This window comes from Thamnophis elegans, chromosome 4 (genome assembly GCF_009769535.1).
Source record: "Thamnophis elegans isolate rThaEle1 chromosome 4, rThaEle1.pri, whole genome shotgun sequence".
Classification (NCBI taxonomy): Eukaryota; Metazoa; Chordata; class Lepidosauria; order Squamata; family Colubridae; genus Thamnophis; species Thamnophis elegans.
Window position 1 is genome coordinate 24195076 of NC_045544.1, and position 25145 is coordinate 24220220.

Sequence of the window (25145 nt, forward strand, 5' to 3'; positions counted from 1 at the left end):
TGATTAGTCAAACTTGATTTATCCAGATGTGTATGTGGATTTCTACAATCATCACATGATGTTATCCAGCATCATGTTAATATTTTTATACCAGTTGTTGGAGATGTAAAATTTTGAATAAGGTTAGTTACTTTTATGAAACTGAGATTTATATTGATACATTCTGTGCCAGGTTGCTATCATATATCAGATTTACAAATGACTGCTTATATGTTGTAACAATCAAATAAGGAGGATGGCACCAAAAAGCAAAAAGAAATTTCAAAATACTATGATAAAAGTTTATCATATCGGTAGTATTTTGAAATTTAAATATATTTTGCATACACTCTGAAGTGCTTACTTGATTTTTAAAATATTTTAGGTGGTTCATTAACCAATAAATGTAATCTTGAATATGACTGTTTTTGTTTTGTGATCCTAGCCTCTTCTTCCAAGTTCATTATCTGTAGAAGATGCCGGTATGTTGCTTCAGCAAGTGATGAGAGCCTTCAATAAGCAACCTTCAGCCTTGGTCTTTGGTGACACTAATGTAGTCAGTGAGAAATTTATCAGCAGCTGTGCTGATTTGTTTAGTGATCTTATGCACCAGAAAGCTGAAAAGGTTGGTTTACTGAGCGTAACATTTCAAAACAATCCTTGGAGAAGATTGCTTGCCTAATTTATAATTTCTAAGAGGGTAGCCTAAGCAAAATTGCAGCCAAGACATACATACTGTAAGTAATTTTGTGAAGCGTTGGGGGTATAAAGTGTAAACATTTCTCTGCAGGAAAAATAGCCATTTAGAGTGAAAGATAGTGAGATTAAATGTTTCCTATCAAAAACTGACATAATGCAGTATGTAGTGTCCAAGATAATAGTGATGAATTTGGATCTGACACATATGTTACTTTCCCAGAGATTATTTGAGCTTGTATCCATTATCAAAATATAATAATCATTCCCCATCAGAGAAAAGAATATCTAGTTCAGTATCGTCTTTCTAAAGATAGCCAGATAGCCCTAGGAAACCTCTTTGCTAATTGATATAAAGCTTTGGCCTTTTCCTGTTTATTCTTTACTGTTATGCAAAGATGCAATACTTTGCCACTGGGTCTCTTCCAAAGTGTCTCAACTGATGGACTCGAGACAACGTTGCAGATAAATATGTACAACAGAGAGGGAACAATGGTTTCTGTGTCTGCAGAAATATATAGACAGGTTTTGTTTTTGGTTTTAAATCAGAAACACAAAGCAAAGTGGCTAATCATGCACCTGCAAACCAACAAATGAACAGCTGTCCAAAAAGAGATGATTTGCAAAACGTCTTCTAAAGGACTTGTCCTGAGCATTTTTTTTATTTGCCTATCTCTGAACAAGGCTACAGACATACATTTTTATAACTAGAACTGCTGCCTGATGGGGAGAAGGGTGCACCAATGACTTAGCTTACAGTTTTTATGTCATGGAGTAAGGGTGAGTTCCTACTAGTGTTGGTACTGGTTCGCTTCACACGTTGCTAGCACGTGCAAGTTTACTGTAAATTGTTCTGTGCAAAGATCATTAAAAGCTAATAAAAAGCCTGCCAGCAGCAAAGACCAGGGAGCCAGTTTGGGGGCGTGGCCAGCCTGGATTGCTGCTGGTTCTGCGACCTAGGCCAAATTATCACTACCGGTTCTCCTGGACTGGTGCGAGCCAGTAGAAACCCACCCGTGACATGGATGGTATATTTGAACTGCAGATTGTTCATAGATCTCATAGCTGTCCAAACCATTTCCACATTATATAATGTTACTAGGTTTAGCTTCAATTGAATCACAGATTCTATATGCATTTCTGGGTCTAGAATTTAAATGAGATAAATTTGGACCTTCCGTGATTGATTTCATACTGCTCCAAACTTCTTTGTGTCTCAGGCTAAAACTAAACTGATGGGAACTGATGGGAACTGAAAATCTTGACAACCCACAGGAATTCTTAATATAACACATATTTGGATATGGTCTTCATTTCAGGAAATGAAAAATGACCCCGTTCATTTAATCACAGAAGAGGACCTGAAACAGTCTGCTCTTATAGAAAACACATTTTTGAGCAGAAAAGACAAAAAGGATGAAAGAAGGAAGAAAGCCACAGGTAAAAAAGACATAATCATGGGTATCCAAAATAGTTTGTACTCATCTCATCTGGGACAATCTGGGCTTCCAATATAAACTTTGAGTTTTAGATATCTGTTCTAGACATGGCAGGAAACTGAATGGTCTTTCAGATGTGGACAAGTTCCATTTTTTTTCTGAACAGAACTGTTTCTAATGTTTTGTTCTCTTTGATGTGATGGTTGGAACCGATCTTGCCTGTTGTAGTTGACTTGTTATCTTTTGAATTTCCTGTTTGAAGCTGACCAACAGTAGGAACAGTGGTGTCCTTTCTGCTGTTGCCCTAAGGAGACTGGGATTTAGCTAGAATTTGGGGTGGTGACCTAGTTTAGGCAGGTCAGGTAATTGTTTGAGTAATGAAATGTCTGCAAGAAAGCAACCAAGTTCACAGAGCACCAAGGACCCCTTGTAAGTCTTTCTATTATGCTGCTGAGGAGATAGTAGCATGGTACATGTTTACTCGGAGTTAAAGCCCTCTGGCTTTTCTGCCTTCAAAAGCATTTTATTCCTCTCTCAGCCCTCATTCTTAAAATTTGTGAGTCTTCTGGAATAGGGGTTGCGGGCAGTGGAAATTTATGGTGGGAAGAAAGAGAAGAAAGTCCCATTGAACAAATAACAAAAATTTTGTTAGCGTGGATTGCATGAAACTCAGTGCATGATGGTCCTTCTGTTAAGTGATAATTTATCACAGGGTAGATAGCTAAAAGACAGTTTTGTTCTTCAATAACAATAAAGGAACAAACACAAAACATGTTTTGAAGAATGCACTTTATTCAGGCATTTCTTTGTAAAAAATGTTTTAATATCAACATTTAAGCCCTCAATAACAATGCCGCTCTGTAATTTTTATGCTTACAACTATTTAGTGGAGTGTACATCTAAAGCATTTGAATATAGCTTGTAGCTAAAATGTTTTGGCTAGTTAATTGAAGTCATTTTATACGAAAAATACTACAGGACATTGTTCTGTTTAGATTACTTACAATAATCGTTCCCCCTCTTTTGAAAAACAGTGTTATTTTAATTCCAATGTTGGAGATTTAAATGTGTTTCCTTTCATTCCTAAGCAAATGTATGATTGAAGTCTTGCTATAGATGTTGCTCTCTTTTTCCTAGTAACTGTTTGATTTACATAGAAGTTACATTTTGCAACCAGTTCTTACATATATTTTATGGCGGAAAAGAAAAATTAGAATAAATATTGAACTATTATGTTCCTAGTGCGCTTTAATTCATTATTGTGCAATCATGTCATAGTGGCTTTTTACTAATTCCATGCATACTTTTATAAATTTAGGACTACTGGTTTTTTTCCTGTTTGTTTTCACAAGGATATCAGTTCCATTTCATTATGTTTATGAAAATAGATGATGTTCTATGAATATGTTCCGTGAATATGACTTGACTCATTCATATGGCCAATGGTAACTATATTGTTTTTCCACCAGAGGGCACTGGAAGGGTGAGAGATAGTGGTGGTGGAAATGCTAGAGAAATCAAAACTAAAAAAAACAAAAAAAAGGGAAGAAAAGATGCCGATAGTGATGACGAGGCACAAGCAAGTAGCACAAGTAAGTAGTGCGTGCTTTGATTATGCTACCTTTTGTAGTTTTCTAAGTCTATTTTGTGTTTCATTTTATTTGAATTTATCATAAAATGCATGCCTACAAAAATGTGTATGTATATGAACATACCCTCATTAAAGAGTTAACTATATTAGTATGATGATGATTTTTATAGATAATTCTTTGAAAAGTGTCTTGAAGTAAATTAAGGGCAATGTGGAAATGACACTTCATGAAAAGATCTATCTGAAATAGTGAAGAAATGAACCTGAACAAGAAATCCCAATATACAACTCTTTAGCAATTTTAAATTGTAATTAATGTTTACCTTAAAGAATTACATCTGATGGTGCTATGCAAAGCATTTGAAGGAAGGGGCTGCTTTAATAATTCAAGGAGAGATGAATCATTTACTCTTTGTATGTTGTGAAGCATCTTAACAGCAATAGCAGTATATACTGCTTCATAGTGCTTTACAGCCCTTTCTAAGCAGTTTACAGAGTCAGCATATTGCCCCCCAAAATCTGGGTCCTCATTTTACCGACCTGAGAAGGATGGAAGGCTGAGTCAACCTTGAGCCTGGTGAGATTCGAATTGTCGAACCACTGGCAGCTGGCAGTCAGCAGAAGTAGCCTGCAGTACTGCATTATAACCACTGTGCCACCACTGCTCTTAATCAAACGCTTTGCCCAGCCCCAATACCAGAGCACATTATTTGCACCAAGTAGCAGTGATGGTCATTTAAACAAGTAGTTTGGGATAGGAAATCCCATTTTATTAAGCCTCTCTCATAGACTGTTTTCCTGGATGAAATAATTAAAGATTTTGAGTCACACCTGTCTCCTGGTGGCTTCACATTCACATCCATGTAGTTTTTGTGGCATCTGTTCAGAACTGGTTTGCTATGAATTTTTCCAGGATGCTTCTCAGTTTCCTAATCCAACTTACAACTATAGTTCCTAAATTATCTGTAGACTAAGTACTAACTAGTTTTGACCACACTTACCTTTTCAAGATCAGCCAAGACTATTTAAATAATACACCTATCTGTGTTTTGAATTCAATTCATCACCATAACTTTATAAGAAACAAACCTTAGATTTGCATGAACATATCCATCATTTAGAATAATTTTGAAGAAATGCTCAGCACCTAATGTTTTTCTGCATTGATATTAAGATGACTTTCTTTTGCACTAGCTTTTACTGTAAAGATCTAATAGCTTCTTCTATCTATAAGGATCTGTTAAGTCAATTAGAAATGTTTGTCATGTTATGACAGGTAGGAGCAAGCAACTTGAGATCCATTTTATGTCACAAGAAGAAATTGAGGATGTTTTAAGAAAGCACATAAGGGACTGTCCTGAAGAGCTCATCACAGAACTTGCGGGTCATCTAATCAGGTAGCTGCAATCATTTATCTTGGGAAAATAATAAACTGCATCTCTTGTACAGAGAGACATCTACAAAAGCAGCAGAGGGCAAGTGACAAAATCTTCATTGAGACATACATTCCATTCCTTAGATACTTGGTGGCCATTTCACAATGCAAGAATGGAGAGAGTTTGTATTGTGAAATCTCAATGGGATTTTTGTCATTGCTGCAGTTAGAAATGGATGCCTGCACCTGTATTGCCCACAACTGGCCAAGCAGAAACCCAGCATTCCATTTTGTAAGGAATACATAGAACATGGAAGGGCAGAAACATTTTTCGTAGTTTGTAATATTACTCAGGTATGGATCATTGCAATGTTTGTTCTTTCCGGAGAGAAAGAAATTTATATTATCTTAGACCAGGGGTGTCAAACTTGCAGCCCGCAGGCCAGATATGTCACATGCTGACCACGCCCATGCCCAGTTTAGCAAAGGGGCGGGGAGTCGCGATACGTCATGTGACACTGTGACGACATGAATTTGACACCCCTGTTTTAAGACTATCCAGTAACTAGCTGAGGATATTCTGTTAGATGCAGTGCATTGATAAATTCATGCATCTTTCATAGTTTTTCCTACACACATATAGACGTACAATAGGTGCTTAGAATCACTCCCCATACATGTCTAAAGAGCATTTTGTTCTCACTTTGACAGCAGTTGCATGTTACTAATTTTTCTCTAACTCACAGATTTGTGACTTTTTGTGAAAGGGTAATTCGATGTCAAGTGGTCTTATTTCAGAAAAGTGCCCAGTTTGACCGTCCCAGATTTTGATGAATTTTGGTGTGAACATGCACACACATCCTCAGTGAACATTGGTAAAGTGTTACATTTGCCAATGCAATCCTTGCAGAAATATAGTCATTTGTTTGACCCCCATACAGCAGCCTTCTACAGTGTGACTCTGAGGTTTCAGCAACTTTGAGACATAATATCTCTGGCAATATTTTGTTGAGAGAAATAAAACTTGGCCATCTTGTACAACTTGTTGTTCTCCATTAAACAAAACAATAAAAACATTGTCATGAGCAATCTCCATCTAGGTAAGCTGGAGCAAAGTTGGCTAAAAACGACTGGCTTGAAAAAAGGTTAAAGTTTGGCTTTTTATATCTCTGAAAGGAAACGTATGAGAAATGTGAACCTTTGTGCGTAATAACTTAGCAACACAAGGTTTTTGAATATAAAATTTCATTCTCCTACTGGTTTCCAATAGTTCACAAATTAAATGTAAAGTTGATGGTTTTTGTAAAAATGCCAAAAATAGGGTATCTTCAGCCCACTTTTAGAAAAAAAAGACCTTCTGGAAACTCTGTTAAATCATTCTCATTAGAAAGAGCATGTTTCAGTGCCCCTAAAAAAGTAAGGTTGGTTTTTCATCGCTGACGTATAAAGCCCTAAATACAGGGATAAAGTTGAGGACTTTGTATGGCAATGTCACATGCATTCATTGAAATCTGTGATGGTTGAGTAGGGAGCCCCAGACCACTTGACATGGAATGACCCAAAACCTTTGTAAATATACTGCTCAAAAAAATAATAAAGGAAACACTTAAACAACACAATGTAACTCCAAGTCAATCATACATCTGTGAAATCAAACTGTCCACTTAGGTAGCAACACTGACTGACAATCAATTTCACATGCTGTTGTGCAAATGGAATAGACAACAGGTGGAAAGCATAGGCAGTTAGCAAGACATCCCCAATAAAGGAGTGGTTCTGCGGGTGGTGATCACAGACCACTTCTCAGTTCCTATGCTTTCTGGCTGATGGTTTGGTCACTTTTGAATGCTGGCGGTGCTTTCACTCTAGTGATAGCATGAGACGGAGTCTACAACCCACACAAGTGGCTCAGGTAGTGCAGCTCATCCAGGATGGCACATCAATGCGAGCTGTGGCAAGAAGGTTTGCTGTGTCTGTCAGCATAGTGTCCAGAGCATAGAGGCACTACCAGGAGACAGGCCAGTACATCAGGAGACGTGGAGGAGGCCATAGGAAAGCAACAACACAGCATCAGGACTGCTACTCTGCCTTTGTGCAAGGAGGGACAGGAGGAGCACTGCCAGAGCCCTGAAAAATGACCTCCAGTGGGCCACAAATGTGCATATGGCTGCTCAAAATGGTCAGAAACAGACTCCATAGAGTCTGGGTGGTATGAGGGCCCGACATCCACAGGTGGGGGTTGTGCTTACAGCCCAACACCGTGCAGGACGTTTGGCATTTGCCAGAGAACACCAAGATTGGCAAATTCGCCACTGGCGCCCTGTGCTCTTCACAGATGAAAGCGGGTTCACACTGAGCACATGTGACAGACGTGACAGGGTCTGGAGACGCCATGGAGAACGTTCTGCTGTCTGCAACATCCTCCAGCATGACCGGTTTGGCAGTGAGTCAGTAATGGTGTGGGTTGGCATTTATTTAGGGGGCAGCACAGCCCTCCATGTGCTCGCCAGAGGTAGCCTGACTGCCATTAGGTACCGAGATGAGATCCTCAGACTCCTTGTGAGACCATATGCTGGTGCGGTTGGCCCTGGGTTCCTCCTAATAAAAGACAATGCTAGACCTCATGTGGCTGGAGTGTGTCAGCAGTTCCTGCAAGACGAAGGCATTGATGCTATGGACTGCCTGCCCATTCCACAGAGCTGAATCCAATTGAGCACATCTGGGACATCATGTCTCACTCCATCCACCAATGCCACATTGCACCAGACTGTCCAGGAGTTGAGGGATGCTTTAGTCCAGGTGTGGGAGGAGATCCCTCAGGAAACCATCCATCACCTCATCGGGAGCATGCCCAGGCATTGTAGGGAGGTCATACAGGCATGTGGAGGCCACACATGCTACTGAGACTCATTTTGACTTGTTTGAAGGACATTACATCAAAGTTGGATCAGCCTGTAGTGTTTTTTTCCACTTTAATTTTGAGTGTAACTCCAAATCCAGACCTCCATAGGTTGCTAAATTTGATTTCCATTGATAATTTTTGTGTGGGTTTGTTGTCAGCACATTCAACTATATAATGAACAAAGTATTTAATAAGAATATTTTATTCATTCAGATCCAGGATGTCTTATTTTTGTGTTCCCTTTATTTTTTTTGAGCAGTGTATAAAAAGAGCTAAGAAGATGCTTATCTTGGTTAGAAGGATAGAAATATAGATATAGTCATCATGGACTAAAAATAGTCTCTGGTTTGTTCTGCAAGTGTATTCTGATTGTTTTGTAATCCTCTAGCTTTATCTAGAGCTTGTAACTTGTAGCTTGATTGCAATTTCACAGTGCAAGAATGGAGAGAGTCTGTGCTTTCTTAGATTCCTTCATGGTTCATGACCTGAAATCTTCCACAAACCAGGTGTTCATTCCTTCAAGCAGCTCCATCTGATGAGTGAAAATGCTCCTGCTTTGTTAGGCATTAATGCCCCTAAAGAAATGAAACTTCTTTCTTGATTCTTGTTTTATTGATTTTTAAATTGTTTTTGATCAATCGTCATATCCCAAGAAAAAAGTGAATGCTGCTATTAGTATCCAGCAACTTCAAATGGATATTAGAAAAGTATCCCTGAAATAGCTAACCTTTGATTCCAGGAATTGCACAGGATGGATCAACTGGCCTATAAAACTGTCTAACACCAGAGGAAATGGAGCCATGGATGCTGTATTTTCCCTCCACTCCCTTGAACACACACATGCGCACAAGCACACATACACACACACATACACACAAAAAATTTTCCCACCCACTATCAACCCTTCAGGATAGACCAACCTAGAAAACCAAAATCACATAGGCCTATATTACTTTTTTTATATGATTATAGTAACAGAATCTTGAATGCATTTCTTTCTCCTTTTACCTTTGTGAAAATGTGTCAATTTTTTTTTCCCCAGGTTATATTTCTTACTCAGATTCAGTTTTTTTTTAAATATCATCATTGTCTTGGTAGCAGCTCTTCCTCCTATCCCTCCAGTTCATTCTGTCTGCCTCTTATGCCTACTGGGAAAATTAATTTTAACAAGGCCAATAAGACACAAAGTACTGCCGGGCTAATTGTTTTTCGTGCCTGGGCATTCTGCCACCTAGTATGGGGTCCTTCCCTTTCCTATATTTATTGGAAGCCATTCAGTCCTCTGTACTGACAGATGTGAAGGTCAGCCTGACATCAGCAGTTCTCTGATTCAAGACAAGGCTGTTTTGTTTTAACAGTCTATCACTTTTGGACCAATGGTTGGTTTCTGCTAATTGTCACCCTGTATTCTGCTTCCTTCTCCTCTCTTTAAGGCCCTTAACAAAGAACTATCAGGAAGTGTTGCGTTCTGTATTTTTTTCCTCAACTTCTCACTCCGGAGCTAGCAGAAAAAGGACCATTAAGGATTTACAGGAAGAAGTTTCCAATTTGTATAACAATATCCGGTTATTTGAAAAAGGAGCAAAACATTTCACAGGTGAGATAAAGAGTTTTCATAACAACAAAATAAATACCGTATTTTTCGGAGTATAAGACACACTGGAGTATAAGATGCACTAAGGTTTTGAAGAGGCAATTTTTAAAAAAAAGATAGGGAGAGAGAGGGAGAGAGAGAGAAATACAGTAGGTAGGGAGAGAGAGGGAATATACAGATAGGTAGAGAGAGAGAAACACAGTAGGTAGGGAGATAGAGAAAGAGAGAGAGGGTAGGTAGGTAGATAGATAGAGGGATATATATAGAGAGAAATACAGTAGGGAGAGAGAGAGAGGGTAGGTAGGTAGGTAGATAGGTAGGTAGGTAGATGTTTCCAGGTGTATTTATCCATGTGCTGGAGAAGGAAATCTGACAACCTGCAGCACCTAAGACTTGTTGCTGCTGGCACAGCACTTGATCAATGTAATTCTCATCAATCACTCTAACTTAAAGAGCTTTCCGAAAGGGGAGGGGGAGTTTTTGCACTCTGCAAACCTTCCCAAAACGGCCCATTTTTTTGTGAAAACGGGCATTTTTTTTTCAAATAAAAGACATGAATAACCTTGGGGGGGGGGTTGCAGAGTGCTCCTGGGGGGAGGGGAAAGAGCAAAATAACAGCCCATTTTTTGCTCATTTCTGCCCTCCCCAGCCCCCAGACGTTCTTTGAAAGCCTCCATAAGGGTATGCACAGCCATTTTGGTGAAGGGGGTGGGACTTCAGGAGGCAAAAAAATGCTATATTCGATGTATAAGACGCACCCAGATTTTCAGCTTCTTTTTTGAAGAAAAAAGGTGTGTCTTATACTCCGAAAAATACGGTAAGCATTTTCTGTGCAGTATCTGAAGTGCCCCCATTTTTTGTTCCAGGTTTATTTCACCTCTTTGTTTCATATGAACCATTTTTTATTGTTTGCTAACTGTTTTGATTTCCAGCTAGTTGATGATCCTGCTCCTTCAATTTTCTTAGACCATTTTCTGCTACAGCTTTGGCTGATTCTTTTTTCTGGTCTTCTCTCTGCTACTTCATCTCTACAATATTTTTGTGTTGATCTTTATTGATTCTGTAATTTGTGATTTACATAGTATGGGTTGTTGTTGTTTTTTTGTCAGCTGAAAGCAGGATGTCCTAGTTTGAAATATTTGACATTGCCAACAAGCTTTTCATGCTCTTTGATGTTGCATTTTAGTACATTTTAGTAAAAGCAGCTGATCACAAGAGTTTCGCAGTGTGACCCAAAGAAAGTTTACTGGTTATAAAGGGATAACTATAGCAAGATTTTTTTTTTAATTTCGAGATTTCTATTTTGCCATTTAATCCATGTATACATATTATTCTGAAATTAGATTGTGCAGATTTCTTACGTAATGTGCTGATTTTAAACTAGCATTTTAATAATAGAACTTTTATTTTACAGACGAGACACAAAATAACATTGCAAAACACATGCTGAAAACAGTTTGTACAGATATCACTAATCTTATTTTCAACTTCCTTGCTGCTGATGTAATGATGGCAGCTGATGACTACACCACCCTTACAATTGAGGTACAACAATGCAATTTTCTGTAGCGTCTTAGTTTCTTAAAGAATGATGGGTTTCCTAAGCTGTGCAAGAAATCACAATGTAACACAACAGATGCTTTTCAATGTGTCACTTGTTGATCCTACTACACAGGTTTCGTTTTAATTGTACTGCTGCTAAATTGTTTCCATGCACTGTTAAAGGTGATGGTTATTCCTACAAATTACTAAATGGTTTCAGATCAGGATATCTGAAATATCACCAATTTTTCTAAAAACCTGCCAATTTTTGTTCTTGTTCTGTCACTAAGTCATGGTCAATTCTTCATGACACCATGGACCATAGCAAGCCAGGGCCCCCTGTCCACCACTGTCCTTACACTACCAGTGTGATGTTTTCAGCAAGCTGGAAATATTATTTCCATTTTAATTATTGTAAAATGACTTCAAATGGATTTGCTTTAACCTTCTCTCTTAAAGGGTTCAGGTTCCTCCATTCCTGTTTTTCTTATTTTAGCTTTTTTGAAAATCAATTTAAGTTATAAGTTGTAAATGATAAATTTTGGTGAGTTTTGGAAGATTCTGAAGGCCATAATCAAACACAGTGAAACGTGGTACCTGTCAAGATTTTAAAATTAACTGTAAATGGGCAGTTCTAATTGCAGTTTGAAACTTAAACATATCTTAAATATGTAGAAATAATCTAAACAAGAAAAAATTAAGCCAAGTATTGTATCATTTAGAATTAAGTAGCTATGAGTTAGGTAGCTTCCTTCCTCTCAGATAAGTAGCTAAGAATAAACTTTTCAATATTTCCTGTCTGTTTCCCAGACTAGCATGTAAATTAAAAAATTATTTAGGACATTATCATCCAATTCTTTCCTTATGTATAAAAATAAGGAAAAGCTAAATTAGGGAAAATAAATTACACGTGTGTGCACACACACACACTACAGTTTTTAGAATATACTAGTTGATAACCCAGCGATGCCCGGGTATTTATAGGGAGAAAATGTTCGGACCAAACGTAATTTCTAATGTTGGATTTTCCCCCTTACCAGAGGGAGCCCCCTTGTGAACTACTGTGAAACCGTTACCATGGCAACTCCACTCGCTGTACAGTAGAAGCCAAGTTTGGTTGAAATTGCTCGAGGCATTCTAGAGTTATGCTGCAACATACACACATACACACAGCCATTTATACATACATACATACATACATATATATATATATATATATATATATATATATATATATATATATTTGTGAAATATTTAAGCATTTTCAGAAATAAATATGTTAGACCTTGAAACCTTACATTATCTTTAACATGTTATATTCTTTTTGAAACTCAAATAGATGAGGAAGAAAATTTTAAGTACATTATCTGAAGAGATGAGAGGTCCTTTAACAAAGCTCCATGTTTCTCTGAATGGCAAGGTAAGTTCCAAGTTAATTACAACTTTTTTTGTAATTAATTTGTTGAAGGATATTGTTAATTAGTTATTAGCTTAATAACATTTTGAAATATGTAGATATTAACTCTGAATCACTCTTCCCCAACCACTATTAGGTTAGTAACAGTCCAACTGGGGGGGGGGGGTGTCATTTTATATGCATGGAAATCAAAATGAAGGTGAAGATAGGGACACCAATGGTAGAAAATTAATTTTCATGTCTATTCGGAGGAAGAGAGTTATAAAATTATAGAACTTCCTGATAGGAATAGGAAACGTTAATTACATTTTATTCAGTTGAAAATGTCAGATTAGTTTTAAAATGTACCATTTTGAATGAAATCTGTATGAATTGTGGATAGTTTTCATTTGACCCATCTCATTCTGTTCCATACCTTGATATAAGAATTGTGTTTAATTTTTTTTCTTAAGTGACTCATTGTGATAGAACTATTTTTACAAAGTGCAATGTGTAAAGAGAGAAAATGGTGTAGCATCTATGAAAGGTGTATCCTCACAATCAATGATCAGATTTAGGAATGGAATCACTTTTTCAGTTAACTACATCTATCCAAAATCCTATATTTAAGTTGTTGTTTTTTTTAATTTATCAAACCATTATATCTGACCTCTCAAATGTTTATCCTATATCTCACCTAGATTACAGTCCTATCTGTGGTACATACTAGGGGTGGATTCCGGCAGGCACTACTTCCAGTTTGCTTATGGCTGTGCCCCATGCGCACCTCCGCAGTTCAGTAAAAATTGTTCTGCGCATGCCAAAAACAAGATGGAGAACTGGTTCGGGGATGTGGCAGGCCTGGGTTGCTGCCGGTTCCAGCGATCCAGGCCACCAAACCACTACTGGTTTGGCCGAACTAGTCCGAACTGGTAGGAACTCACCACTGGTACATACCCCTATGTGAACATCCTTGCTTCGATAGATGAAGGGTATTTTCTCTCTCTTTTCCCTTTTCCCTTTCTGACGATTCATTGATTTACTCTTTTTATTTGCTTAGAAAATACTATTTTTGTTAAAGAAAATTGCTGGAACCTGAACTAGTAATAATGAATTTGTTTCTTTTAAACAAAAAGACTTTGGAAGAATTTGTTTCTTGTCTTGATGCTGCTGCAGAGGCTTGTGATATCATGGTGAAAAAGGGAGATAAGAAGAAAGAAAGGTAACTGTTAATTTGGGGGTGATGGGAGATTACCAACTTGTTGTGGTGAAGATATAATAGTAATTCCTATGAGCCCGAGGGTTAAAGTTCTATGTAGAATCACCCTTGCCAGTAAGATAGAAAGGGGAGCATGAATACTAAGACTAATTGATAGCACAGGGATTAGCTGGTCACGTTCTGTCTGAGAAAAGTCATCTGATACAGAAGAAAAAAAAGCTTCAAATTCAAGACTGGAAGAAGGCAATGGCAACCTACTTCTGTATTATTGTCTATTAGTACAGTCAAGGCTGTAACATTTTGCCAGGTTTGTATGCCAGCTGGAAAGACTTCCACTTTGAAAGGCATTCATCTAATTCCCAGGGAATTGTTTAAAAAGCCCACAAGCAGATCCGGAGGTTCGGACTTGAGCTGACCAGATTGCAAGGATTTTGCTCACTGATGCTGCCAGTACTAGAAGAGCCACAAGCAATCTTTTTTGTTTTTTTGCTTTTTATCTAAGAACATATATTGGGCAGGGGGGGATTAAAATTATGAGATTGAGGGGGAAAGGAGAAAGAGAGAGAAAAAGAAAGAAAGAAAGAAGAAAAGATTCTGTGCAAATGGAAATTAATCTAGTCATAATTTTCAGCCTTGCTTATGAGGCCAGATTTGTCTGGAAACATTTTACAGATAAAGAAATTTAATTATCCTATAGTACTGATCTAATGAAAGCCTGCTAAAGTCTTACAATGTTTACAATATCTGCTATTGTGAGTGTCTGCAACCTGCGGCTCCGGAGCTACATGTGGCTCTTTGGGCTCTCTGCTGTCCTCCCTTTTTGGAAATCTGACCTCACTGAGGAATGAGCCATGGTGGAGCCTTCCCTCCTCCTCCTTCCCCTCCATCTACTCTCGCAACCCGCTGGCTGGCTGTGGCAGGGCAAGGAGGGTGCACACGAGTGGGGAAACCCTTCTCAAGCGAGCGCCCGCCTGCGCTGCAGGCGCCTTTGCTGTTCTTCAGCAAGCACAAAAGGGGGGGAGACAGGGAGGGAGAGAAAGAAAGAACATGGTTTTGTGGTTCCCAGTGTTTTTTAACAACTGGTCTATGCCCTAATAACTGGCTGAGGTAGGCATGGCTAGGGGGCCATGTGACTGGGATTGAGTGACATCGAGTTGGCCATGTCCACCAGGGTTTTGTGACTCCCAGTGTTTTTTTTTCTGTGGGAAATGGGTCCAAATGGCTCTTTGAGTTTTTAAGGTTGCAGACCCCTATGCTATTGTATTTAAAGGTTCTAGTATAGGAGTCCAAAATTAGATATAATTTAAATATTTTCAATTTTATTGGTAGGTGAATATAGGCAGATAGAGTAGTATTTAATATGCATATTGGCTCCCAAGAGAATGTTCCTCCGAGCCCATAGTTTTATGTTTTTTAATACATTATTTTGTAAATATGCTGAATATTATGGTAAATGTCAGCACAGTTCAGTTGATAAAAAACTTTCTTAATGTTCTTCTTCTTTAATTTCTTAGACAAATCCTGTTTCAGCATAGGCAAGCTCTGATTGAACACCTGAAAGTCACAGAGGATCCAGCTCTTATTCTCCATCTGACATCAGTCTTGCTGTTTCAATTCTCAACCCATTCCATGCTTCATGCACCAGGAAGATGTGTGCCGCAGATAATTACCTTCTTAAGTACAAAGATCCCAGAGGTATTTTCACTGAAAACTAGATTATTTTATATTCCTATGTCCCACCCGTAGACATATATACTTCATTCACTGACAATAGGGACTCCGCACCAAATCTCCTGATTGTGTTTTTGAATCTAAGGCACATCTGGTTTTGCCTAACCAAAGAGCAGAGGGGGTTAAGAAAAGAATTACACCTAGTCCTGTTGTATGGGGGTTAATTTGTTGGAAACCATATCTCATTCAGCAGACCCATGAGTTTTATGCAACCACAACTCAAGTCATTAATGTTCCCAATGAATTTTAAATGGTTCTTCCACTAATTGAGAGTTTATTTATTAAAGCACAGCTCCTCAAACACACCATACTCACAACCTGCCCCTACCACTTCGTTGGCCAGAGTCTAGGGCAAGGGTGTCAAACTCACATTGTCACATCATCGTCACGTGATGTATCACAACCTTTTTCCCCTTTGCTAAACTGGAGGTGGGCCTGGCCAGCATGTGATGCATCCAGCCCACAGGCCATGAGTTTGACACCCGGTCTAGGGCACTAATGGCGAACCTTTTTCTTGTGCGTGCCAAAATCGTGTGTGCGCACACTATTGCACCATTGGGCCTATTTTTTGCACTCCTCAGCCTCTGGGCGCTTTCCTGAAACCTGAGGAAGGCTGAAAATAAGCTGGTTGACGCGCGCATGCACACCAGAGCTGACTGTTGACATGCCATCAAATATGGCTCTGCATGACACCTGTGGCACACATGCCAGCATATATGGCTCTGTGTGACACCTGTGGCACGCGTGCCATAGGTTCACCATCACGGGTCTAGGGCATTGGAAGAAGCCATGTCCGGATTCCAACACTTCTTGTTTCCTTCCTGGTCAGTCTCTTTTCACAAGCAGCATTGAAGCTTAGGTCTTAGGATTGAAGGCCTTTTTCTTTTTTGAACTTATTTTGCAGCTGATTGGCTTCATGTCTTTTCAGCCATAGATGTACAATGTACAGTTGAGCCAGTGCCTTTTCATTCTGTCAGCTTTGATGCATCGTTTCTGCACTCCAGCAGTTCTACATTTTTGTCTTCTCTAAGGTCATCTGCAGTTTGCAACTGAATCTCCATATTGAACCTGGCCTCACGATAATTAATATTACTATTATAGTCTGACTTGTAATCTTTGGATCTTGGGCTTTCTCGCAAGTGTTCATTCTGCATCTGTAATAGGGGTGAGGTGGCAAAAGAAAGGAACATCTGGCATTCATGAAACAATTTTTAATGACTTACAGTGCATTGATTAACCACTATTTTTGAAGGCCTGATAGAATTAAAATGAAGTAGAGAGGTCTAAGGAAGGAGACTTTGCTATGACAGAGTTCCAGTGATTGAGAAATAGAGTGTTAGTTTTTGGAGAGCCACTGGATCATGGACCTTTCAAAGAGTCTGATTTTGTACCATAAACTATGCTGGCCTGCCATAATTTTAAAAAAAAACTTTTCCCCAAACATGCAGAATTTCTTATCTGACCAGTAGAAACTGATGGAGCTTGGGATATGGTAATTGATACAATACTGTCTACCCCTTAAATTGCACCACTCATGGGTATTGCTATGCTCATTTATTAGAAAAGATCCATTGAATGTGATGAGCCTTGATTTTATGGTCCATGTACAGAATTGTTTTGTAATGGGTTGCATTTCTGTTACCATATTTTAGCAAAATGTTTTAAGTCTGCAAGGAAATGAAACCCAAATAAGTTTGGGTTAACAAATTAGGCCTTTGATGCGGCTGTTATGTTACATTTCTGGATCTGACATATTCTTCATAAAAGGACTAAAATATGACATGGTGTACAGAACTGTACATTTCTCTTTTGCCTTGGTCCTAATGTTATCATCATGCTCAGAAAGCATTAGATTTTTATTCCACTTTCATTTTGTGCATCTCGAGGAAGCATACATAATTCTCCCGCCTCCCATTTTCCCCACAAAAACAGCCCTTGCGGTGGGTTATCTGAGAGAAAGTGAGGGGCCCAAAGATGGCTTCCATACTTTAAGGCCAGATTGGAACTTGCAGTCTATCACTTCCTTTGATCCATCCTGTTTCTCTGGATTTTTTTAGTTTATTTTTAGTCTGTAGTCCATTTCATTTGTAACATCTAATTAGCCTTCATAGAAGCCACTTTGAATTTTAATTTATTTCTTTTTAGGATCAGCATTCTCTTCTTGTCAAATACCAGGGATTAGTAGTGAAGCAGCTGATCAGTCAAAACAAGAAGATTGGGCAAGGTGATGACGATTCAGTGGAGAGCACCTTGAACCCAGAAGAAAACACGGAAGCAATCTGGAAAGAACTTCAGGAGCTGTCTGGCTCTGTCAGAGATCTTATTCTCAGGTCCAGAAAATCTTCTGTAACAGAGGAATGTTAAAACTAATAAACTTCCTTCAGGCTTCTCAAAGAGTCAGAATATTTTCTTAGAGAAAAAATATTGCTGATGAGTTTGAAACAGCTTTGGCTTTTAGAGGCTTTGCTTGGAAAACTATACTATATTATGAAACCCAGAACTGATCATGTAGTAGCAGCGTGAGCATCTAGTCAAGAAATACTCATTGAATATTAATTATGAAGAAAGGGAAAATAACAAGAGCTCCTCTATGAGGGAGGTGGGCAGTGAAATAAGGGGTTTTTTTTTGACAAAAATCATTTACATTTTGATCAGTGGGCAGTTGATTTCCCTATTTTTATACAGCTGATAATTCTTGAATCAGATGATTATTACAGGTTGATAAATAGAATTAATACTCAGTTTTGGAGACTGGCTGCCTGCAGCAATGCACTAAATATAAAATATAGTAGTTATATCAATAATAGTATTATTAAAGTACTTTACATAGAGTCATGGCAACTTTCAGATTTTATACAACACTGTCTAGGAAGTTCTTTGTAATTTGACAACCTACAATTTCATACATTCAGTACAAGAGAGGGGTTTTTTTTTACTTAGGAAATATAATGTTTTTGCAAAAGCATGACTTGCCTGAACATGGAATCATTCTGAAACATTTGGTAAGATACAAGACTGTGTTGTGGATCTAGTGTGTTCTCCAGTGCGCTGCTTGGAGAGTCCAGCATGGGTTAATACAGTCTATCTCCCCTTGGACTGAGTGAGTTTTTCTTGACCACGCCTCCATTTGCCTCCATATTTTCAGTTTAAAAACTCAGTCCGCCCGTAAGGACTAAATTAGGGAGCTCTCCAGTCCAAGTACAGATAGACTGGTCTCCTCAAGATTAATTTGACCACTTTGTATTGCGCATTGATAGATAAGAACCAAATTCTACCGTCTGAGATATTGTCTTCATTCTGACTTGCGAAGGAGCTGAGTGAGGAGCGTTGGAGCCAGAGAGAATGAGAAAGTCGTATAAGTTGCTTCTCAGCCGCAGATTACCGCCGGGAGGTGTGGGGCCTAGTCTGGGGCGCCGGCTAGTCCTGCCCTCCTACTCATTACCACTCAGGGACCCGAGGGCGGTTGAAGGAAGGGACCTGTCCTTTTGGCGGCCGTCTCCTTCCCTAGAGATCTGCGGGCGTGCTTGAGCCGGCTGGCTAGTGCCTGGTGTCTGCTTGCTGTGAGTACAGCCAAGAGCCAGGAGTCCTCCCCACCATCCGAGGCCCACGGGCAGCATGAAATATTATGAAGAAAATGGAAGTGGCCAAAATTGTCTGGTATTTTTAAAGTTACTCAAAAAGGTTAAATACTATAAATTAAATAAAATTAAATTTATATTAAATATAAAGATATAATATCATTTTGATCTTTTGGGGGGAGAAAATTTGCTCACCCAAAATTTTTAAGATTCCTTGGAGGCCAACAGTATTCTAGCTTATGTTTTTGCTAGCATGCAGTACTTTTACAGTAAATGAATTTAAATAGGATCTATGGCTGCTTATTGCAAGATGCATCTTCAGTAGTATCCATAATAAATAGTATTTTATCTTCTTTCAGAAGGAAAACCAAGTTACAGTTCATCACTTGCACTTTCATCCGTTTCTGTATTTCTCTGTTGTTGAGTGAGTTATTTTCTCCTAATGCTATTTTTGGAAGATTTTATTCGTATTTTTATACGAAGTGCTGCTGTGTTCTTTCATTTTATCCATTTGTATTAGCAATATAATTTCATCAGACTATTATCCTTATATTAAGCATTTGGTTTATTGACATGTAATTCCTGATTTATTTATTTTTTGCAGTTTACATGCAGTAATATGGTAGTGCTGTTTGGATACTACCATATTAGTAGGTTTTATAATGCCAGAATTGATATTGTTTCGCCATATCTTTTCTGCAGTTGTAACATAATTTGCATCTGCTAACTTCAGATCAAGGCATGAAATAGGATTGTGACAGCTAGATTCAAGGGGAAGCAGAGTTGTCTTCTATTAAATTGGATTCCTCTTAGAAGATTGTTTAGTCATAAAAGCATAGCAGAATTACTTGTCTCAAAATGAGATTCCTTTGCTTCCCACCTCTTGGACAGATTTTTTTTCTCCCTGCTTTATCTCTACTGGTTTTCCCACATCTCCATCATGTACCCAGTTGCTCCATGCTAGTATCCTCTCCTTTGTGACATATTTTGTGCCTGCCCTTCCCATTTTCTCTCTCTGTCCCTGACTTTGACCTATGCTACTTACATCAGTTCCAATTTTCTTTCATTCTTCAGTATTCTGCTTTCCTCAGTGCTTCCATGTTTCCTTTGGAGAACAGTCTTGCCTTATTGTGTATTCCTGAGCTTCCTTCATTTGTTCTTACAAATTAAACATTGTAATTCAGTTTTGATCTACTGATCAAAAAGAATGCATAATAATCAAGTCTTTTAAACACACACACCCTCCACCGCCAGTTATGTCCAAATGTGAAAGGATCAGAAAAAATCTCTCTCTCTCTCTCTCTCTCTCTCTCTCTCTCTCTCTCTCTCTCTCTCTCTCTCTCTCTCTCTGTGTGTGTTGTTGTTGTTGTTGTTGTTGTTGTTAGGAATATAATCTAATGGTTGGGTTGGCAATATATATATCATGTAACAATGCTGTACCTGTTTCTTTAAATCATGCTGTAAATGTGATTGGTTGCTGTTTCCTCAATTGGCCATAAGATGGAGCCAGAATCACTGTTAGATGCTGATCTGAACTGAGTGTTTGGAAGCTGGCTGTTAGAAGTGCTGTATAGTGATCAGCATGAGCCAAGGTGGCGCAGTGGTTAAATGCAGCACTGCAGGCTACTGCTAGATCAGCAGGTCAGCGGTTCAAATCTCACCGGCTCAGGGTTGACTCAGCCTTCCATCCTTCCGAGGTGGGTAAAATGAGGACCCAGATTGTTGGGGGCAATATGCTGACTCTCTGTAAACCGCTTAGAGAGGCCTGAAAGGCCTATGAAGCGGTATATAAGTCTACTGCTATTGCTAAGTCTACTGCTATATTGTAAGTTTTGCAACTGCTAGCAAACTTTGTGTACCGGACTGTTTGTATGATTATGGACTAAGTTATTTGGATTATCCCTTAACTGAAAGAAGTTGATGACTGACTGTCTTAACCGTGTATGACTTGGACTGTTTGATGGACTCTGATACCTCTATTTCCATGAAAGTAAAAGCCTATTTAAACTGCATAGTCTCTATATGCTGTTTGTGTGTTCTCCAACACTACTCTCACAATGCTTCTCTGAATGCACTCGCTCTCCCAACGGGGAGCTTACCTAACGTGTGTGTGTGTGTGTGTGTGTGTGTATGTATTTATATTTCAGAGTTTCTCATTAAATTCCAACATTAACTTCCAAGGTCTCCTTTTAATGAAAATAATACTAGTTTATTCATGTTCTGATCTTGCGTTAGATACTGAAAAGGATCAGAAAACTAAAAAGACAGGGTAGTGATTTAAAATCACTTGAAAACTGGGAAGCAGCAGTATCCCCCACCCCAGGTTCCAGCCCAAATTTGCATGGAGTGCTCAATCATTTGCAGATAAGGATGAGTTGATAATGTATTACTTGCCAAATGGTAAAAGCAGCCAAATAAATCACCACATGCCAGCTTTACATGTACATTAGCTAGTAGTCTCACTGTTTTATTTTAAATGTAGCTATGAGTTTTAGCATCTGTATAATGTCTTGTAATCAGTTCTGAGCCGCAGTGTTCCATCCAAATAGCATAGCACTAAGCCAATGATTAAAAAAAAATAGATGACAGAATTTACTCAAATACTTCGACTCATTTTACACAAGCCTGTTCAGCATATTTAACTTGTTACTGGAGATAGCTTTATATGATTATCTATCTTAAATATATATACAATATACATATACGGTTCACCGACAAAAGGGCAACCAACAAAAGCGTGCCCGATGAAACCGCGGTAACAAAACCGTGAGTTCTAAACCTCGCCGATGAATGAGCGCTGAAGCACGCCGACAACAGCGCGCCGACAGAAGCGCGCTCTAAACCTAACCCTAAACCTGACCCTGACCCTTACCTTAACTTAAATCGTGCTTCTGTTGGCCCGCTGTTGTTGGCGCACTGTTGTCGGCGCGTTGATGACATCGATGGTTTTAGCGCTGCGATTTTGTTGGCACGCTTTTGTCATGCACGCATTTGTTGGGTCACATACATATACAGTGGGGCAAAAAAGTATTTAGTCAGCCACCAACCTCAAACAGTCATACTCCAAACTCCACTATGGTGAAGACCAAAGAGCTGTCAAAGGACACCAGAAACAAAATTGTAGACCTGCACCAGGCTGGGAAGACTGAATCTGCAATAGGCAAGCAGCTTGGTGTGAAGAAATTAACTATGGGAGCAATAATTAGAAAATGGAAGACATACAAGACCACTGATAATCTACCTCTATCTGGTGCTCCACGCAACATCTCACCCCGTGGGGTCAAAATGATCACAAGAATGGTGAACAAAAATCCCAGAACCACACGGGGGAACCTAGTGAATGACCTGCAGAGAGCTGGGACCAATGTAACAAAGGCTACCATCAGTAACACACTACACCTCCAGGGACTCAGATCCTGCAGTGCCAGATGTATCCCTCCTGCTTAAGCCAGTACATGTCCGGGCCCGTCTGAAGTTTGCTAGAGAGCATTTGGATGATCCAAAAGAGGATTGGGAGAATGTCATATGGTCAGAGGAAACCAAAGTAGAACTGTTTGGTAGAAACACAACTCGTCATGTTTGGAGGAGAGAGAATGCTGAGTTGCATCCAAAGAACACCATACTTACTGTGAAGCACGGGGGTAGCAACATCATGCTTTGGGGCTGTTTCCCTGCAAAGGGACCAGGACGACTGATCCGTGTACAGGAAAGAATGAATGGGGCCATGTATCGTAAGATTTTGAGTGCAAACCTTCCATCAGCAAGGGCATTGAAGATGAAACTTGGCTGGATCTTTCAGCATGACAATGATCCCAAACACACCGCCCGGGCAACAAAGGAGTGGCTTTGTAAGAAGCATTTCAAAGTCCTGAGTGGCCTAGCCAGTCTCCAGATCTCAACTCCATAGAAAACCTTTGGAGGGAGTTGAAAGTCCGTGTTGCCCAGCGACAGCCCCAAAACATTACTGCTCTAGAGGAGATCTGCATGGAGGAATGGGCCAACATACCAGCAACAGTGTGTGCCAACCTTGTGAAGACTTACAGAAAATGTTTGACCTCTGTCATTGCCAACAAAGGATATATAACGAAGTACTGAGATGAACTTTTGATATTGACCAAATAATTAGCAAAAAAAATCTTTCCAAATCAGACAATGTGATTGTCTGGATTTGTTTTCTCATTTTGTCTCTCATAGTTGTGGTCTACCTATGATGTCAATTACAGGCCTCTCTCATCTTTTTAAGTGGGAGAACTTGCACAATTGGTGGCTGACTAAATACTTTTTTGCCCCACTGTATATACATATATATATATATATATATATATATATATATATATATATATATATATATATATATATATATATATATATATATATATATATATATATATATATATATATATATATATATATATATAATAATGTATTTTGTAACGGCTTCTGAATAAAATTATATTTTTTTTAATTAAAGCAAGGTTTTTATATGTTTATTCTAACTAGAAGATTGCATATCCTTTGCTATATTTGTAAGCAAGAAGACCCAACTTTAATACATTGGAGTATTTATTTTATCAAAATTGCAATTCTGATATTCTTTTTTAAACCAGATAACCAACCATAGGCATTTATTAGACATTCCTGGGTCTCTGCATGAATCTATATTTCAAACTTGTCTGGTGCAACAGATAAAAGAATTGCTGGTAATTTTTATATATTTTGTAATATGGAAAATATCTGCAAAGATTACATGAAGAAGTGAGTTTGAAAAAGGGCATGAATATAATAAATTGGAAAAGCAGTTAGGATGGAACACAACATTTTGCATTGGAAACTCTGGAAGTTTACTGTTTGTTTTAGAGGAGTAGAAGACAATTAGAAGAAAGCTCCAATTTTATACAATAATTTCTACCCATGTGTACAAGCAATTTATTCTACAGATTGCAGAGTACGATCATTTGCAACTAAAGTGAAACTAACACTGATCATTGTGCTTTGAAAGCTGAAAGGTTGTTCAATTCCAGTTAAGAAATACTATTTAAGCATTCCCATTACAACCATAAATTGAAGAAAAGCCTGGATGAGCTTGAAGCAAACAAAGTATTCAAACAAGCCCAAAAGAAGTGCTGTATTTTTCAGACTATAAGACGCACCGGTGTATAAGACACCAACATTTTGAAGAGGTAAGTAAGAAAAAAAAGATTTTGTCCTCCCTGGCCCCCAGGAGCAGTCTGCAGGCTTCAACAAGGCTTGGGGAAAGCAAAACACCTCCATTTTTCACCTGTTTTCGCAAAAATGAGATGTGGGAACAGGGTTTTGGGAGGCCAAAAATGGCTGCATTCAGTGTATAAGACACACCAATATTTCCACGTTCTTTTAGGGGGAGAGGTGCGTCTTACACTCCAAAAAAATACGGTCCAAATGAAAAGGAATGTGTGGGTGACCTGACTTCAATCAGAACAGAGCTGGAAAGGAACTTGGAGTTCTTCTAGTTCAACCTCCTGCTCAAATAGGAGACCCTATACCATTTCAGACAAGTAGCTGTTCAGTCTTCTTCTTAAAAACCTCCAGTGCTGAAGCACCCACAACTTCTGACGGCAAGCTGTTCCATTGGTTACCTGTTCTCACTCTTAGGAAGTTTCTCCTTAATTCCATGTTGTTTCTCTCCTTGATTAGTTTACATCTATTGTTTCTTGTCCTGCCCTCCGGTGCTTTGGAAAATAAGTTGACCTCCCTCTTCTTTGTGGCAGCCCCTCAAATACTGGAACACTGCTATCATGTCCTCTTCTTTTCTTTAGACTAGCCCAGTGGTAGTCAACCTGGTCCCTACCGCCCACTAGTGGGCGTTCCAGCTTTCATGGTGGGCGGTAGGGGTTTGCTGTAACTCTGCTTAATAAATTTTATAAAGTAAAGCTACTTCCCTACTTTATAAATCATCATTACTGTGGAACAGGTGGGCAGTTAGAAAATGTTACTACTAACAGATACAAAAGTGGGCGGTGGATATAAAAAGGTTGACTACTCCTGGACCAGCCAAACCCAAGTCTGCAACCCTGGAGACAAGATAAAAAGATGCTGCCTAGAGATGATCAGACGAGAGGAAGGA

The 25145-nt window shown here is 38.8% G+C and overlaps 1 protein-coding gene across 1 annotated transcript in view; it reads left to right on the forward strand.

Annotated features, from left to right (window-relative positions):
* UFL1 (UFM1 specific ligase 1) overlaps positions 1-17858 on the forward strand; it is a 36873-nt gene extending 19015 nt beyond the window's left edge. The window contains exons 10-19 of the mRNA XM_032215412.1: positions 425-604; positions 1995-2115; positions 3584-3706; positions 4982-5102; positions 9416-9579; positions 10991-11121; positions 12458-12538; positions 13651-13736; positions 15248-15428; positions 17610-17858. Of these exons, the coding sequence (XP_032071303.1) occupies positions 425-604; positions 1995-2115; positions 3584-3706; positions 4982-5102; positions 9416-9579; positions 10991-11121; positions 12458-12538; positions 13651-13736; positions 15248-15428; positions 17610-17828 (1407 nt within the window). The 3' untranslated portion in view covers positions 17829-17858. The remainder of the gene's footprint in view (positions 1-424; positions 605-1994; positions 2116-3583; positions 3707-4981; positions 5103-9415; positions 9580-10990; positions 11122-12457; positions 12539-13650; positions 13737-15247; positions 15429-17609) is intronic.
* The last annotated feature ends 7287 nt before the right edge of the window (positions 17859-25145 follow it).